Raw genomic sequence first — 17,788 nt, forward strand, 5'->3', positions numbered from 1 at the left:
AAAGAAACCGTGCTAAAAGGAACCATGCTAAAAGGAACCATGCTAAAAGGAACTGTGCCCTGTGCAGCCTGGTATATCACACACGTCGCCAACACATTAGCAGACACCTGAATGATGTCGTCAAACAGCCTCACATTCACACATACACAAACACATCTTGTTCACATTGTCACTGTGGCATTGTTAAATTAGCGCCGTGTTTAGGAGGTGGAACAAATGTCTGAGGCCTGGGAGATGATGTGTGCGTCTGATTACTTGTCTGCTGTCATGGAGTGCTTCATTTTTTTTTTTTTCCTTCCCCAAAAATTCACAAGGGACCATTACTGCCTCATTTCTATGTTTACTATTCAATCACAAACAAGTCCTTTTAATGCATTTATATTTTTAACTTGTTTTTATTGGTTTCTTCTTTTCTTCAGGCTAACAAATGTCCATGACCTTAAAAGTCACCACAGAATGTAATTTGGATAGAAACCAAGTGACGCATGCCTATCTCGTTCATCTTAAGAGAAAATGAGGAATATGAGATAACGTTCAGTGCTTCTTTGTGCCTTACATGTATCTTCTATTGCTTTCAGTGGCCACCCACCTCCATTTGCTCCTCTGATGTGTTTTTATCTGTCTCACCTCTGTCCTGTCTCTTTCACAGGGGACACCACACAAAGGATGAGATCTACTCCGTTTCCTACCCCTTCAGAATTGGATGCATATGCTAAGAAGGTGGCCAACAACCCCCTCACCATCAAGATCTTTCCCAACAGTATCAAAGTCCCTCAGCGCAATCACGTCCGGCGCACGGTCAATGGGCTCGACACATCAGGCCAGCGCTACAGCCCCTACCCCTCCACTCAGCCTAGTGCCAAGGCCGGCCTCCTCGCCATCGTCAAAGGACCCCCCGTCAAAGGCATCGTTAAGGACTACGATGGAAGCCGCGCCCGCATGCACCCGGATGTCAACATGAACGCTCACGCTGGACCGTACCAAGTGGGCCCGAACAGCACTTTAAACCATCACCCCACACCCCACACGCTCCCCAGACCCCCCCATAACCTGCCCCTGCCCCAGGACCTGCCCCAGTCCCTCCAGATGCCCCTCCCTCCGCAGCAGGGTCACATGCTTCGGCACGCTCCGCCAATGGCCCTGCATCCTCAAGGACCACCCAGAGCCACTGCCCAGCACCCGGCCTCATGTCACCCACAAGGCCCGTCTGGGCTCATGCTCCAGTCGCATCTACAGCAGCAGCAGGCCCCCCCACTGTTACCGGGGGGGCGGACGCTGCCAGACAGTGATGCTCCACCCAATGTTACTATCTCTACCTCAACCATTCCGCTCTCTATGGCCCCTGGTCTTCACCAGGGCCACCACCCTGACCTGAGTGCCATTGTGCATCAGATTAACCAGTTTTGTCAGGCTCGGGCTCACCATTCAGGAGCTGCTTCCATGTGTGAGGGTCAGATCGCCAACCCCAGCCCCATCAGCCGGAATCTGCTCATCAGCGCTTGCTCTCGGGTGTCCATGCACAGCACCCCAGGATTTCCCCCACCCAACTGCACCATCGCCCCCCCAGAGAAGTCCACTGCCCTAGTGGGTGCTGCTCCGCCCAGCGCAGCTGCTATGAACCATTTGCCTTCCAACCGCACTGACATCAAGCAACACCTCCACCCTTTGCACCCGCAACAGAGTCAGCCTCTGCACCATGGCAACACGCAGCAGAAGATGCGCTCATGGAATCAGCATCACTTAGGTCACTTGGGCCACATGCAGAATGGTGGGGCCCACTTGGCCAAGCAGCCCCCTAGAGACCCCAACTTCCACTTCAAGGGCATGGGCTACTCGAATGAGGTGTGCGGTGGTCAGCCTTACCAACTGAAGCCCCCCATAGACAGACCCACGCCCTCCCCTCCCGTCAACAGTAACGGGATGCCCGGCCCCATGGCCCACTACACAAACGGCTACTTCCAGCCCCATGTTTGGAACAGCAGCATCCTCCCCACCCCCAACAGCGACAGCTCGGGCTCTCAGGACGTAGCCATGCCATTCCACGGAGCAGGCCCTGTGGGCTGCACCACTCTAGACTGTGCCCCCCCTGGGGCTCCCCATTACAGGCTAGGAACGGGCTCCACCTCCTCCTCGGCCCACACTAATCTGATGCAAACGGCAGATTACTTGGGTGGGGACTTCCAGACGCCCTACTTCCGCGATCAGAATCTAGGGCTGATGGGTAAAATGCACAGGCCCCCTCTGAGCAGGGTAGGGCCAGAGGTCGGGGATGGCAGGACCGCTCTCATCCAGCACCCAGGGTACAGATAAGCTATGGCCTTGTCTCAATGACAGTTATTAAACACCCTTTGTTTAGTCTTAAGGAATGAAACACATGAATTAAACAAAATTTGATGACTTAAACAAACGATCGCTAATGCTAAAGAGGGGAAATGAAAACTATATTTAATGAAATCAGTAGATTTAAAAATGAATCTTGCAAGTGATCAATTGCTATTCCTTTTTGTTGATTTTGCTTTTACCCTGCAGACTATCAGCTCATTAAATGTGTGCCTGTTACCGATCTTTGTTTTGATTTGATATCACACGACACAGTAGGAATCTGTGTACATTTACACAGTTAGTTTTAATAAAAATGTAATTATTTATTTGTACAATAGGACTGTTGAAGTACGACACCTCACTGTCAGAAGGAAGCATGTGACCAGATGATTTGTACATAGTGTTGATCAAAGTGTGAATATTACACTTGATTCTGCAAAATGCTGCAATTGGTGGTTAAAGGGTGTTGCCAGCTAGGGTGATTTTTTATTATTTTTTTTCCATAAATGGATTAGCAAATACACTGTTGTGCCATTATATGTATGATTCCTTTTCAGATTGTTTTTACAACCATGAAAAATGTTTTACTTGAATGTGGCAGGTGACAGGCTAGCTAGTCGGGCACAGCTGTGAAACGGAGCAATTCTAATAGTGTCAACTGGTGTCTTCTAGCGAGGAGAACGCCTAGCTTAAGCAGAGAATGACCCTGGCTTTGTTTATTGATTCAGTCATGTGTAGTTGCTACTGATATGATGTGATTTCAGTTTGTAAAGACCAAATTGATCACTTGCAAGATCGCACAGACTGACTTTTTAAGTTGTGACGTGAACAGCAAATGCATTGTTAATTTTCTTCTACACTGGCTTATATCTAGACTACTGTAACTTTAATGATTGTGGGTGAGTGTGAATGCCCTGATGATGCGGGTACCCATTAGAATGAGTGTGCGTGTGCTTGTGAGGATACACAAGGATACCCATGTTTCGTTCACCTAACTCCCTAACAGCCCTGAAAAAGCCTTAAGTGTTTGGTCCTTGGACTTTCCTCTTGAACAAGCATGGTTTTAATGGAAAACCCCAAATCATAGTAAATGTGAGTAAGAAAATGGTAAGGATACATTGAAACAGCAATTTACTTATCAATTACTTTTGGTCTTTTTAATTTAATGAAGTTTTGTTCATTAGAGCAATTCCTTAGATCTTTTATTACCAAAAGCAGGAAAAGGAGTAATATTTTGTAATTATATATTTTAGCAATGTGTAGTTACTGAGCTGTAACAGTTTCAAAAGCTTCATTTTGCAGTTGTGACTATTTATAATACTTGATTTTTTTGCTTGTTATTTAAACATTTTCCTCTTTGTTTCCTGTACTATTGCTGTGAAGTGGATGAAGGTCCATAAGCCTTTCTTTGTGTCATTCTGTACAACAGAAAAGAGGCAAGAGCGAGAGAGTTGTGCTACTCTTTTTGTAATATTGTAATAAAATAAAGTTCTAATTTATGCTTTCAAGAAGTGTCAGTTTAAATTAATACATATAGTCAGTGTTAAAGGGTATTTAAATAAATAACCATATTATTGTTACATTTTCATTCACAAAGATTGTTGAGAGACTCCAAAACTGAGATTTAAATGCTTGGAAATGAGAGTCCATTCTGAAAAAAAAAACAAAAAAAAAACTGCTGCAGCCATCTACCCACATTGAAACTTCAAACAAAATAAGTGACTGTTTAAAATGTTGAAGCCTACATATTTAGGTACAGCAATCAAAATATCAGTTTGTTGTTTTAATTATTATTTACATTTCATCATGGTCCGACTGACTGGACACCTGTGGTCAGTGCTTGAAATGTCAACTAGCTGATCTAAGTTTACAGAAAAGACAAGACGCTCTCAGTAAACATTAACTAACTTTATACCTAAAAGTATCCACCATAGACTATAAATAAACCACATTTACAACAATAACACATTAGTTTCTTTAGTTTTTTTCATATATCCTAGCTTTTAATAATCAAACACATTATCACACAATATTCAGACTCTTCCCGTGACAAACACTATCACTGTAACACTGTAGGCAAGGCACATGCCCGAACAGAGGAGCTGCAATAGATTTGGCTCGTTGGCCTGCAATGAAAATGGGTTCAGTTTAAAGGGCACACAGTGGGAGGGAGACCAACACCTGCACAAGCTGCGCCTCTTCTGGCACGGGTATGGAGGGGAGGCCAGGGTCATGAACTATAACCTCTGTATGACTTTGGTCAGGGTGCATCCTGTTCAGGTGAAGATGAGGAAGAAGCATCTTTTGAAAAACACCACAAACCTGTGTTTATTCAGATTTTTGTGTTAATGAGTTGAAGAGTCTGAAATGTTCTCCACATAAGGAATATTACAGAAAATCCAAAATCAGAAGAAGTGGCTTTTCACTCATTAGGAGTTTTTGGTGAACTTATAGTAAACATTGTTTCAGTGCCTTCTATAGCTATATCCAACACCGATGTGCTAAACTGGAAGCATCTCAGTGGACTGATAAGTCCGCAAACTCCGGTCTCGAAATAAGACTCTCCAGCTCCGCCCTGTGGACAAACAGGATATGAGAATCTAACGTTTAAATAGATGGTTACTGTAAAAAGATACACAGTATATCACATACATTACATCATTTTCAGGCTCTACTTTTATAATATATTACTTCAATGCCCATAGTTATTTTACTCATAATATAACAGGCTCCCACAGTCATGAAATATGGACGTGATGACCTTCAAGAGTAGTTCTAAAGTAACAATATTGGTAGAAAGAGTATGATTTGTGGATGGAGATGATGAGGAAATTGCAGGCCTATACTGTGCTGCCCTTGATGTTGTTTTTTATAATATTTCCATCTTAAATGTAGGCCTACCTCTATGCGGCGGTGAATTGGCGGCCCGCTCTCTGTCGTACCGTCCGGGGTCCTCATTGATTTGTATTTTGACCAGGTTGCTGTTCCATTTGTTCCAGTTGACTTCCTCCACTCTGAGACGACAAGAGGACACATGCTCCAATTACAGAGTGCCGTGGGATGCATCAGTCATCTGTCAGAGCGGCCAAATTAGCGCGGAGCGAGCGAGCGCGCGCTGTGTACTTTGCATGACTGACCCCCGCTCACACACAGCCGCTGCACAGCCCACACACCTTTTGTTTACGCTTATTAATTTTTACTCACTGCCGTCTGCTTTCCCCCTGGCGTTTAGTGATTGTTGTTTTTGTGACACGGCAGACGAATTGGCCTATTCAAAAAATTTAAAACGGGCCAAAGTGGATTCAACAAAACAATGTCCTTGTCTAGAATTATACAAAATGTACTTAAGGTCAAGTGTCATCATGCAGATCCACATCAAAATCTTTTACTGCTTTAGATTTCAAATACTTCAACTTCTACAGTACAGACAGAGTAGACTTGTTGTTTTTAAGATCCACTATGTAACCTTTCTGATGAAGGGTCTGCCACCTGCTTGTTTCCATGAATATGTTATGACTTTGATTGGAATGGCCAACAAAAACTTAAAACATAAACATAAATATATATCTTTTGAGACGGACAAGTGAAGCTACTAAGCCAGAGTCAGATCTGTGAAGAGAAGATCACCATGAGATCACCATAAGAATACATGTTTTCATGGTATTCTTTTTTGCAACAAAAACACCTAAAATTGAAATAATGCCTGATGGATACATGCAGTTCCATATAGAGGAACATTTCAATAGCACTGTCTACCAGAAAACCTACTTAGGGCACCTAAAGATTGATTCTGCTTACTTCTCACTGCAAGAGGTACAATTATAAGTCTATATTCTAGAAGAATCTAGACATTTAATCATAATACTTAGCATTTGTGTTCTCTGAAATATAATTAAATGTTAATGTTCTAACATCCACATTACAATAAAAGTCTATATACGCCTATAACAAACCAGTAGATGGAGCCAAAACCTACTGCACTGCTTCATCAGCATTGAACGAGTCTCAACGGTGTTTCCTTTGCCAAAAAAAAAAAAAAATCCATATAAACTTCTTGCTTTTAGTTTACAATCAGTTTGAAAGAACTGTGGATAGGTAATAAAACTGAGCAATTTCATATGATTTAACAGAAGGCAAAGGAGAAAACCTGAACGACTGAGGAATTCTGCACACATTTAAAAGAAGTTTAGAAGCACTATTTCATCTGCTCTGGCCACCATCCCCTTTTTTTCCGAATCAGATTTTTTTGGAGAGGCCCAACAGAGGCCTGTGTTATATTAGAAAAAAAACATATTTGGGCTCTTCACGCAGTTATGACAAGAATCAAACCCAGGTCACATTTGGATAAAGAAATCAAATTTGACTGTAGAGTTAACGCAGCCTAACTGTATATGTGATATATATGTGATATGTGTAGTGCCAAACCTAAAGCAGTGGCGGCGGTCATCTCCCAGAGCAGTGCACAGCTTCTTGTCCATTCCACAGCGGAACTTCTTCTTTAAGCAACAGGGCAGCCTCTTCTCCATTTCCAGGATGGTCATAGCCCTCTGAAAGCACATACATCTCTAAGGTAACTTCGGGATTTATTTGACTAATTGTTTTGCTTATCAACATTTTGAAATTACTGGATCTCGATGACGTGATTAAAATTATTACAATAAGACACTTCACCCATCAAGTTCATGTAGTGTATGCATGTGGTGTGTGAGTGAATGCACTAGTCATTGGTAGTGACTGAAAATGTATTTAGTTACAGAATACTGAATACCTGAAATAAAATGTATTTTGTAAAATATTCTGATACAGAGTACTGTATTCTAAATACTTACAACATGTTTACATCAAATTGCATTATATTACAGTGTAAAAATGCAACATAGGATTAAAAAACTTTGTTTGTTTCACCAATTGTTATGCATTTATTTATCGCTGGGTTTTATATTTTCTCTATAATTCGGTGTACTTTGAAGCCTAAATTGTGTGATTAAATACTGCGATTTATTCCTTTTATTTTAAAAAAGTAACAGTATTCTGAATATCACCAAATGAAAAAGTAACTGCACCGAAATAGTTACTCAAAATTAACATTCAGAATATGTATTCTCAGTACATGCATTCAGTTACTTCCCAACACTGGCTGTAGGTGTGCAGTTTAGCTTAGGTCAGCTGTGGCTAGAAGAGCTTTCTACTGGTGAGTGAAGGGAAAGGATGAATAATGTATGAAATTGTAAGGGGCTTTATGGACTAATGGATTATTATTGTACTGGCTTTCTTTTGCGTAATTGAAAACAACTTTCCAGTTAATAACAATTACAGCACAATTCACCAGAATAATTGCTTGAAGCTGACTATTAAAATAAATGCAATTGTCAGGAACCACATTATCTGAAATGAGCTATAAAACACCTGTAGCTGAATATCTGTAAAATGGATCTGTTTTATGCCATAAAAATAAGATCCATCTTATTTTAAGATCTACACAGTGCAGCTTTAAGTGACTGACCTGCAGCTTCCATATGGCGGTGGTCTCCTCGGTGAGCTTCTCCACAGTGCGGTTCATGAGAGCAATGAGCATGTTGAGCAGCAGGATGTAGGTGAGGATGATGTAGCCAATCAGTAAAAGGTAGAACACCTCTTTGTACTGATAATGCTCTGTGAACTCCATGTCCCCCATCCCAATAGTGAACTTAAACAGCTCCAGTGTTGTGTACGAAATGTTCCTAAAGGTGGGTTTCACACAGGTAAACCCCTCTTCAGCCGGTTGAGGAGTATACATAAAGCGTCCCCTTTGTGTTGTGGTGTTCTTTACAGGGGAAGGAGGGGGTTCAATGAGGAGGGTGACCACCGCTGAAACAAGAGGCACTGTATTAGTAACGTGTTGTATAGATATTAATACATTATGTGATGTAGGAAATTGATTACCTGCAGAAAAGCCAAAAAGAAAGACAACATAGACAAACAGAAACCGCAGAATATCACTGAGAATCATCTGTAAAAACAAAGTGAAGATGTACTGTGAATATACTTAAAGGTCCTATATTACGCAAATTTGACTTGTGAGCTTTAAGCCATGTTAGAAAATGTTTACCTCCACAAAAACATACCTGGAGTTGTGTTTTGTTTCATTCACACATGTTTGAGTAACCCTTTTCTTACTATTTTCTATTATTGTCTGTCTACATATCCAAAGCTTTGTTCCACTTTGTGATGTCAGGAAGCAGGAGTTTTCAAGTTCCACAGCTCCATTTACCTTTAGTTCAGTAGAGATGGGCAATTTAAAAACACAATGAAGAGCTTCCTGTATCACAACATGGCATCACAGGGTAGACAGAGACTGTTTCAGGTTAAACATGTGCAAATGAAACACAGCACAGCTCTACGTATTTTTTGATGAGGAAAAACATTATAACATGGATCAGAAAATAGTGAAATATGGGTCTTTTAAAACAGACCACAAGAAATGCAAAAATAGAATATTCAGTATACCATAGTGCTGTCACAATACAAAAATTTTAAACTCACTTTCTCAATACTCAATACTGATTCAGATTTTTTTTTCTTTATTTAGACAATAGAATGTAATTTTAAAAATAAAATCGCTTTGCTTTATATTATCATGTAGCCTTATATCTGTGTAATCGTCGATGGGCAAATACTAGTTTACATGGTCTTATACTTGCTCGGATATAGTCTGAGATCATTCTAAAGTTCTGTTCTAAAAATGTCACATTTTTGGTATTGATTCTTGCTCAAATTAGTATCTAGTTTAAATATTAGTTTTGATATTGATTAGTATCTGATTTTTTTAATACTTTTGACAACCCTATTATACCATCTATTGTTAAAACTGTTAAAAATTATCTAAAAATAGACAGAAACATATAATCTTCCAAATATAAAGTTACATTTTTGGCCTTTATGGTCCATTTCTGTTTTTGAAATACCTTGAAATACATGACATTTGCAAGCACATTTTTGCACATTCCTCAAGCAATAATAAAATATTATTCAGATCTGGATAAGTGACAAGGGAAATGTGGTACCTTCTGGATCATGACGCTGTAGATGCCCATGTGCTTGTCTCCTCTGGAGTAGTAGAGCAGATTGACCCAACTCAGAGCAAGACACAGCACCAAAAAGCCCAGATACTCATCTCTCCCCCCGACATACAGGACTGCAGCAACAAGGAACAGCACAGCCTGGGAGAAACTAAACCAAACACACGTCTGTTACAAATAGTGTTGGGAAGTTTACTTTTAAAATGTATTCCCCTACAGATTACAGATTACATACCCCAAAATGTAGTTTGTAACGTAATCCATTAAATTTCTTAAAGTGAGTAACGTAATATGAATACTTTGGATTACATGATATTGTCATGCTTTTTAAAACGTCATGAATGTAGCAAACACATCCTGATAGAAACATGATTTTTATATGAGATCACTGCTGCCTTCAATTATGTCCACCCTACTGTTACGTGTCATATTGTTTAGATCTGGTTTAGTCCTGGTTTAGTCCTGGTTTTAGACCTGGTTTTAGTCCTAGTTTAGTTTTAGTTTAGTCCTGCTTTAGTCCTGCTTTTAGACCTGGTTTAATCCTGCTTTTAGTCCTGGTTTAGTCCTGCTTTTAGTCCTGGTTTAGTCCTGGTTTTAGTCCTGCTTTTAGTCCTGGTTTAGTCCTGGTTTTAGACCTGGTTTAATCCTGGTTTAGTCTTGGTTTAGTCCTGGTTTTAGTCCTGGTTTAGCCCAAACTGTGAAAACAGGAAAATACTGCCCTGTAATCAATTTCTTTCAACAAAGTAACTTTAATCCAATTACCTCTCATTGAAACAGTAACTGTAAGTGAATACAGTTACTCATAATTTGTACTCTGATTACATAATCCCAGTACATGTAATCTGTTACTCCCCAACACTGGTTACAAATATGGGCATTGAATCTGACATGACAAGAACTAAACAGGGCTACTCTCTTAACTGCGCATCATCATTACTATGGCATACAGTGCATTTGTGGTGATAACTACCCATTCATTTTGAGGTATTTTTTAGTTAACACAAAAAACATTTCCCCATAATGCTGAAGTAAAATTTCACATGACATGTCAATAAATCAGTATTAGTAAACAGTGCAAGTAAACCTCAAAATCGCAGTCAAATCATTTGAAAGATGATACCACACTACTTACAAAAGAATGTCATAATATCCATCAATAAGCAATGTTTTTAACTTTGGCCTCTTCCTTTTCATTTCTATAATCTACAGAATAAGAAAAGGTGTAAATGCTATCATTAATAGATTAATAAAAATATCATTATTTATATTTAAACTTACAGCTGTAACAAAGAAAAATAAGTTTGCTAGTGCTATCAGCAGTTGGCCTGCAATATACAGATATCCTTCAAATGTGTTCTCAATAGGAAACGGGGGCTGCAAAGTAGATAGGGACATTCAAAGAATTATTAATGTGTCATTATAAGTATTTTCTGTTATAATATACTGTTTCTTACAGGGCCGTCCTTCTTATTATAAGCCACAATTGTGAAAACCATCAGGTACATCATATAGACCAGAAAATTGAAGAAAAACATTCCTCCAGCAAATCTCTTCCACTTCTCATCAAGCAGGTGATTCAAAGGTTCAGTCTCAAGCATCTCATGACGATTCTGAGAAGATGAACCAAATAAATTAATAAATTTTGGAAAAGAGAAAGTCATCATATTTAATGTGTCTATGCATGTCAAAATGTGGTACGAAAAAAAATTAGAAAATTATATTGTCTTATAATATCTGAATAATTACTGTAGATTAAAGATCCTATATTACGTATGCATGACTCTCTGAGCTTTAAGATCAATGTTATAATGTTGTTACCTCATCAAAAACATACCTGGAGTTGTGTTGTGTTTTGTTTCATTCATACATGTTTGACTAAACCTGAATTATTAGTTTGTCTGCATCTCAAAATGCTCCGTTCCGACTTGTGATGTCATGAAGTGGTAGTTTTCAAGTTAACAACTCCTTTTACCTTTAGTTCAGTAGAGATTGATAATTCCAGGGCTGAAATCATCGAAATGATTCTGGTGAAGGTGTATGGAGTTGAAAAACACAGTGGAGCACATCTGTATTACCACATGACATCACAAGGTGGGACAGTGTTTTCGGTTTGAGAGAAAAATATGCAGGGTTTGTGTATTAAACATGTGTGAATGTTTGTGATGAGGAAACATTATAACATAGATCAGAAAATAGTGTAATACAGCCCTTTAACATAGATTTACCTGTAGTCCTACTCTAAAGTAAGTGCATAGTACAATTAGTGATTATGTTTACACTCAAATATTGATACTAACTGGAATGCTATTGCCGTAGACCAGTATCTCCAGCACAGACTTTTTTTCCAGGGAGTCCACAGAGTTAAGGTCGTAGAGGGAACTTTGCACCGGACCATAAACCCACTCAGTGAATTTTCGAGACAAGTGTTTGGTGTGAGGCTCATGAAACTCTCGTCTCAGGATGTGAGAGAAAAGCTGCAACAAAAGATTAATGGTTAAGTAGAGTGCAATTGATAATAAGGTTTGCAGTTAGTGTATGTAGGATTAAAGAGACAGAGGAGAGAGATGGAAAGATAGAAGATAGATAGAAGGTTCTGGCAATTTTCTATGATAGATTTCTGAGGCAATTTTTATTTTATTTGTTATAAACCACAACTGTGACTGACTTCCTGTTCAAATTGCAGAGCTGAGAAGCACCGCCTCTTCATTGTGGCATTTCACCATTGCAAGTTTGTATTATTTTAAATGGCTATGTGACAGCTTTGAACCCTACATGTCTGACCAGAATTTGTTTAAATGTTTGTGTAGAGAAGCGGACAGAGATAGGGGGTAAGTGAAAACAGAAATTTTTTAAGCACTCAAATCTCAAATGAAGGACAACACAGGGTTCGTCAAACATGCATGAATCAATCAAAATACATCTCTGAGTAAACTACTGATGATAACATAAAAGTTGATTTTACTTATGTGCAAATACCAGAGAAAGATTAAGGATACAGAGAAAAAGGGACTTGATCTGTGTGATAGTTAAGGATGCATATAATTGGATAAGATGTAGACAGATGATTAGAAGATTGGAGGCTAATAGGGGTGATTAGTAAATACTACACAGTTTACCCCTATCTTTCCAGTCTTGGCAGCCATTTTGAGAGGAGTGAGCTTATTGTGGTTCTCTATATCCTCCAGTTTGACTTTTGGCTGCAGGCTGGCGGTGGTCCTGAGGATGCGGTCGTACATGCTGGTGATGAACTCTGTGTTTTCTTTGGAGTTATCGGCGATAGTGACCAGAGCGTGCAGCACTGTGTTCCCATGAGAGTCCACCTCTTTAGGGTCAGCCATTTTATACTCGTTCAGCATCAGAAAGTCCACCATCTCAGGCTGGTTGGTGCAGGCTGCCAGGGAAAGGGGCAGTTCACCTGGGAATGAAAAGCGTTGGATTATAAAATATTGTATTGTATTGTGGTTGATGGAGATGAAAAATATAAGAGCTTTAAAGGTCCTATATTATGCAAAATTAACTCTTGTAAGCTTTAAATTGTGTTATAATGTTGTTATCTCATCAGAAACATACTTGGAGTTGTGTTTTGTTTCATTCACACATGTCTGAGTAATTGTGCATTTTTCTGCTGTTCAACTCTACAAATTCCAAGTGGGAAACCATCTAAATGATTCTAGTGAAGGTGTATGGAGTTCAAAAACACAGTTGAAACTCAATCTAAATATTCGGGGTTTGTATGTTAAACCTGTGAATGAAAAAAGCACCACTCCAGGTATGTTTTTGATGAGGAAAAAACATGTTTTCATAAATAATGAGAAAAGATATATTAACAACCGCTTAGTATTTTTTTGTTAATCTTTTTTTTGCTAAACTTTTCGTTGTGTTTTTGCATTATATTTGGCCAGGTTATGTATTTATTTATTTATATATACTGTATATATTTTATTATTTCTATTAATTTCCCCATGGTAATTCCCTCTAATTCAAAACACTCACAGCTTTGGTTATTTTTCATTATTTGGTGTACTGTGGCATAGAGATGCACTGATCCAGCTTTTTCAGTTCCAATATGGATTCCAGTACTATAACTTTAAGTATCTGCCAAAACCTGATTACAACCGATACTGGTGGAGAGACTGAAAACGGCATTTATTTCCTTTAAACAAAAGTAGAATGAGACAGAATTGATTCAAAATTATTATGTAGCTCTAATTAATCCCTCAAGTTACTAAAGAACAACTTTGTATTAAAAAAACAAACTAACAAACAAAAAAAAAACATCATGAGTTTCTGGGCCAACTACAATCAGTAAATAGTCTTATTACATCGATTATATGTCCAACCAGGATATCAGCTGAACCAAAATTTAGAAACTGATATCCGATCCAGCAAATTTTTCAGTGTCAGCGCCGGTGCATCCCTGTTATGGTAGATGAAGATGAGAAAATATATGAAATATGAGAAAAAAGGTGAAATCACAGATATGGTTGGATATATGAGAGCATAAAGATGTTTTCAATAAATAACGAAAAAAGATAAATTAAAGGTGTTAAAAAAAAGACGAAAATATAAATTTTTGTGTTCTAGTAGCTACTTTACAGATGCTACTCATGTTAAATAGTGGTAAAGTAATTATCTTAAATACCAATTGAAAAAGTGATTAATTATAAGTAAGTAGTTGTCAACAGCACTTAAAAAGGAGGTCCTTTTTGTTTTTCATTTTTTCTTTACTTTTTTGTTCCTGATGTTTGTTACCATGGTATTACTTCCCTGTTTATGTTTAACAAAACAATATTTTCCTCACAGTAACTCAGACAGTGTGTGTCAGTCTGCGGTCACATGAGTCTCTGTCAGCAGTCTTATGGTGGACACTCACCAAAGTAGAAGTTGGGTCCGTCATGTGGTTGGAAGAACTTCCCACAGGCCTTAGCGTGAACATCGGCTCCTTTACTGACCAGCAGCTGCACATATGAGACACTCCTCCTCTCAATGGCAATGTGCAGGGCTGTTTGGCCTGCCAGAGATCAGACATTATTGAACTGTTTGCAACATAAAATCCATTGCACACTAATAGTTTAAAAATTGTTCACCTTTATAGTAGCTATTTGTGTAGGCTGCATTCACAAAATTGTGGATGTCGCCCAATTTTTCAGAGATATCGATTAAAAGCTCCACTGTTAAGTTTTTACCATCTCTGAGGTGTAGTAGTGCTTTCATAAGACATGTTTTCCCATAGGATTGATCTGTGGAATACAAGCCACAGCTAATGCAGACACATGCACACTTAATGCCTATTACCGGTACAGTATAGTAGTTTACATACACAGACTGTCCGAGAGCCTCTTCATATTCTGATGGAGGTACTGATGCAACCCATCCAATCGGCTGACGTCACCACTGGCCACTGCCTCAAACAGCATCTCTCTGGTGAACCTTTGTCTGCTGTCACTGTTGTCATTGTTGACGCTGTTATCACTATTATTGCTCAATCTTCGGATTCCCCTAAAAACATACAATATAATCTCCAATCAGACTGCAAGATATATCGCAAACAAATCTAAATAGCAATTTGAATTTAAATGTGATCTTTGAACAGAATCCTATTATTGAAACATAAATCAGAAATCTAATCACAATGTTGGAGAATCTGCTCTTGTCCCCAAATGGTTCAGCCCTAGCCTCCAAATGGTCCAACCGCTGCTCTGACTAATGGAGATATAAAAAGCATAGAATTACAATACAGCTACATGGGTTTGCTCACTTGTCAAAATTCAGGTTGAATCTAATTTGGGGTTTGAGTGGGTCCATTTTCTCCTGGTAGTCTGTGTCCATAGGAGCTTTGGGGGGATCTCGCGAGGACCCTGATCCATCTTTATACAGAGCTCTTTGTCTGGACTTCTCCTCTTCTGTTCTGTCATCTGCCTCCAGCTGGAAGCCAAACATCCCAGTCTTGCTCATCTTGAACTAAAGGGAAACAATAACAACATGATGAAGAAGATATAACTATTTAGGGGTGGGTGATATTGACAAAAATTAAAATCAATGACAATATTTAAACAATCCATCAAGAATGTGCTAAAAAGTGCTTTTAAAAGACTTGGTTCAAGTTCAGGTATCACACAAAACATAAATGAATCAATAGTAAAAAACAAAAAAACTGTTTAAATTTAAATTTACAACAAAAGACAACAATTTTTATGTATTGCCCACTCCTATGTACTATATGTAATTATAGCTTTCACAGTGTGTTATCAATTGCTTAATTATACTGTTGGGTCTAATGAAATACCCTCACAGGATTGTCCCATATTCAGTCTACTACAGGTCAGTGATCTCTGAGGGTTAAGAGCACATATTTTCAGACATGTGATTTTCAGAGACGCCAACAAACAAAGATGTTTATTTATAAGAGAATCCCTATGACAGCAGTACACAGAGTCTTCAGGCAGGACAGTCCTAATGCTATAAAATTAACACAAATAAAGAGCATTTACTACAAACTACCTTGAAAAATTTAGCTTAAGATGCATTTTTATATTGTTATTTTTTCATTTTGAGCCATTTCCTCTTTTCAGCAGGGGAAATTAGTGACTCACTTACCACTGTCTGTTTTTCTCAATATTTCTTGAATGAAGAATATAAATCCTACACATAATAAGATGTAACCATATCTTATGATAGAATAGTAGATATTAACAACAGAGCAAACCAAAAAACACAAGTCTAATGCATGCAGCTCTTCGTCGCTTAAGTGGACATAGTGACATCTTGTCCTGATTTATAATTTATAACTATTGATTTACAATCTCTCTTACAATCTCTGCATGCTTCATTGTTTTAACAGGAAATCAGAATATGTTTGTTACTATTACAAACAACAGTTAAAGATTATGCACAGTACATTAGTCAAACAACCCAGAGGTATCCACAAACATGAACACAATAATGGCTGTAACAGATCATATCAATTTCAGAGGAACTGATTATAGACTCACCCGAGGTCGACTTTGCTCCAAAACAAAAATAAATTCTGTTATGTACTCATTACTGACAGTAACCGTAAATATGCAGTAGTCCAGTAGACCTGTGTCTCTGAGATGCTGGTTGAAAATAACACTTCTGAAGAGGGAAGCAGCAGAGGAGATAGTGTGACCCGCCCTAGAGAATATCAGCGTACATTACAGAGCTGAGTGCTTAAAAGGATCCTTATTGGCAATTGCAGAAAGAGCAAGATATCACAATGTCTTTAAGATACAGGAAATGCAGTGATTAAAGCATGCCTACATGTTATTCGAATAATAATTAATTTTTCTTAACTTTATTTAACATATAACTATTCTTAAGCATAAGAAGCAAAAAAGTAATCTTGCCTTAATCTTATCCGAGTTTTTGTATTCTTTTCTTTCACTCAGTGTTGGCCCAGTCGTCTTTGCAGGTTTCACTTTAATCCGTTTCCCAGCGCTCTTCTCTCTTCTCTTTTAATGTTAATTATATGATGATTATTTATGTTTTGATTTGTTTGTATTGTGATTATAATGCATTTCTTATTCAAGCACTCTGAATTACTTTGTGGACGAATTATGCTATACAAATAAACTTGTCTTGCCTTAATCTTGTGACCAAGGTTGTTGCCTACCCTCGTGCCATATATATATGCGTTTGTTAGAGATGGTTTCCTCTGAGCGGCACTTCCTTTTTAAACAGCAGATGTTCACCACAACAGATAAGACTTGGTACAGGAATATTGTCAAAATATAGGCCAATATGCTCTGAATTATCAACTGCAAAGTGATACAAATTAAGCTCAAAGCCTATGGATATAAACTAGCGCTACACAAATGAATGGTGACACAAATATAATAGTTAATTTATTTGTCTTAATCTAAATCAATAAATGACAAGATCAGTCCTACATATGTCCTAAAGTCTTCATTACTTCTTTCTGATTCTTATTTCAGACACTAATGTTTTTGGAAATGTGAGTTATGGTATAATTTGATTTAAAGTGTTGATACAGCTTTAAGAGGCACCAGATCTCAACTTTGCTCTATTCCCCAAACGCTTTGCCACTGAAACCGGTTACGAAATAGAGCCACAAGAAAACACTGTGGGCCCCTGTGTTATAAAGCTGTATGTGAATTGTTGTTAGTAGTGTTTTCCTTCATTGATAGTAATCAAGTCAAACAACAACATAGTTAAAGGTGCACTATGTAACTTTTGGGAGGAGTCCATCACCTATTTGTCCCCATGGAAATGTTATTGCTTTAAGTTAGTAGGTTATAAAATGGGTATATTTGTAGCATTTTTTACTTTACAACTGTTCTATTGCGCAAACATACTTGTAAAAGCATGTGTTCATACTGGGTGCGGGGTTGCCTCTGCACAGATCTGACCTGTAACTTGGCCAGGTG

At 38.4% G+C, this 17,788-nt stretch overlaps 2 protein-coding genes across 7 annotated transcripts in view; one reads left to right on the forward strand and one right to left on the reverse strand.

The window, feature by feature from the left end:
• fam222ba (family with sequence similarity 222 member Ba) overlaps positions 1–3,833 on the forward strand; it is a 47,846-nt gene extending 44,013 nt beyond the window's left edge. For all 4 annotated transcript variants that reach the window (XM_020930246.2, XM_055148886.1, XM_020930245.2 and 1 more), the window contains one exon: positions 650–3,833. In XM_020930246.2, the coding sequence (XP_020785905.1) occupies positions 650–2,310 (1,661 nt within the window). In that variant the 3' untranslated portion in view covers positions 2,311–3,833. The remainder of the gene's footprint in view (positions 1–649) is intronic.
• A 382-nt stretch (positions 3,834–4,215) lies between these two features.
• Positions 4,216–17,015, reverse strand: trpv1 (transient receptor potential cation channel, subfamily V, member 1). Of its 3 annotated transcripts, none has more exons than XM_055148884.1 (16): positions 16,748–17,015; positions 15,139–15,341; positions 14,701–14,879; positions 14,468–14,620; positions 14,254–14,391; positions 12,497–12,795; positions 11,678–11,854; positions 10,835–10,990; positions 10,659–10,754; positions 10,513–10,583; positions 9,366–9,531; positions 8,245–8,311; positions 7,826–8,169; positions 6,748–6,869; positions 5,224–5,336; positions 4,216–4,897 (listed from the first exon to the last, which is right to left on the reverse strand). In XM_055148884.1, the coding sequence occupies exons 2-16, from the start codon at positions 15,333–15,335 to the stop codon at positions 4,824–4,826; spliced, it is 2,352 nt and encodes a 783-aa protein (XP_055004859.1). In that variant the 5' UTR covers positions 15,336–15,341; positions 16,748–17,015; the 3' UTR covers positions 4,216–4,823. The 3 variants fall into 3 exon arrangements, with proteins under 3 accessions (XP_055004859.1, XP_020785820.1, XP_055004860.1); XM_020930161.2 differs by lacking the exon at positions 16,748–17,015 and adding an exon at positions 16,373–16,532; XM_055148885.1 differs by lacking the exon at positions 16,748–17,015 and having other exon boundaries at positions 15,012–15,282.
• Between the last annotated feature and the right edge of the window lie 773 nt (positions 17,016–17,788).

Source organism: Boleophthalmus pectinirostris, unplaced genomic scaffold, assembly GCF_026225935.1.
Source record: "Boleophthalmus pectinirostris isolate CB_2022bp ecotype Guang Dong unplaced genomic scaffold, ASM2622593v1 HiC_scaffold_12, whole genome shotgun sequence".
In the NCBI taxonomy this organism is placed as follows: Eukaryota; Metazoa; Chordata; class Actinopteri; order Gobiiformes; family Gobiidae; genus Boleophthalmus; species Boleophthalmus pectinirostris.

Excerpts from the sequence above, each read along its gene's own strand:
- trpv1 (XM_055148884.1), bottom strand. The coding sequence starts at position 15,335 with ATGAGCAAGACTGGGATGTTTGGCTTCCAGCTGGAGGCAGATGACAGA. Across the intron at positions 10,584-10,658 it reads TATTTTTCTTTGTTACAGCT|ATTATAGAAATGAAAAGGAA; the intron begins GTAAGTTTAAAT and ends CTTATTCTGTAG. Across the intron at positions 8,170-8,244 it reads TCTTTTTGGCTTTTCTGCAG|CGGTGGTCACCCTCCTCATT; the intron begins GTAATCAATTTC and ends CTCTTGTTTCAG.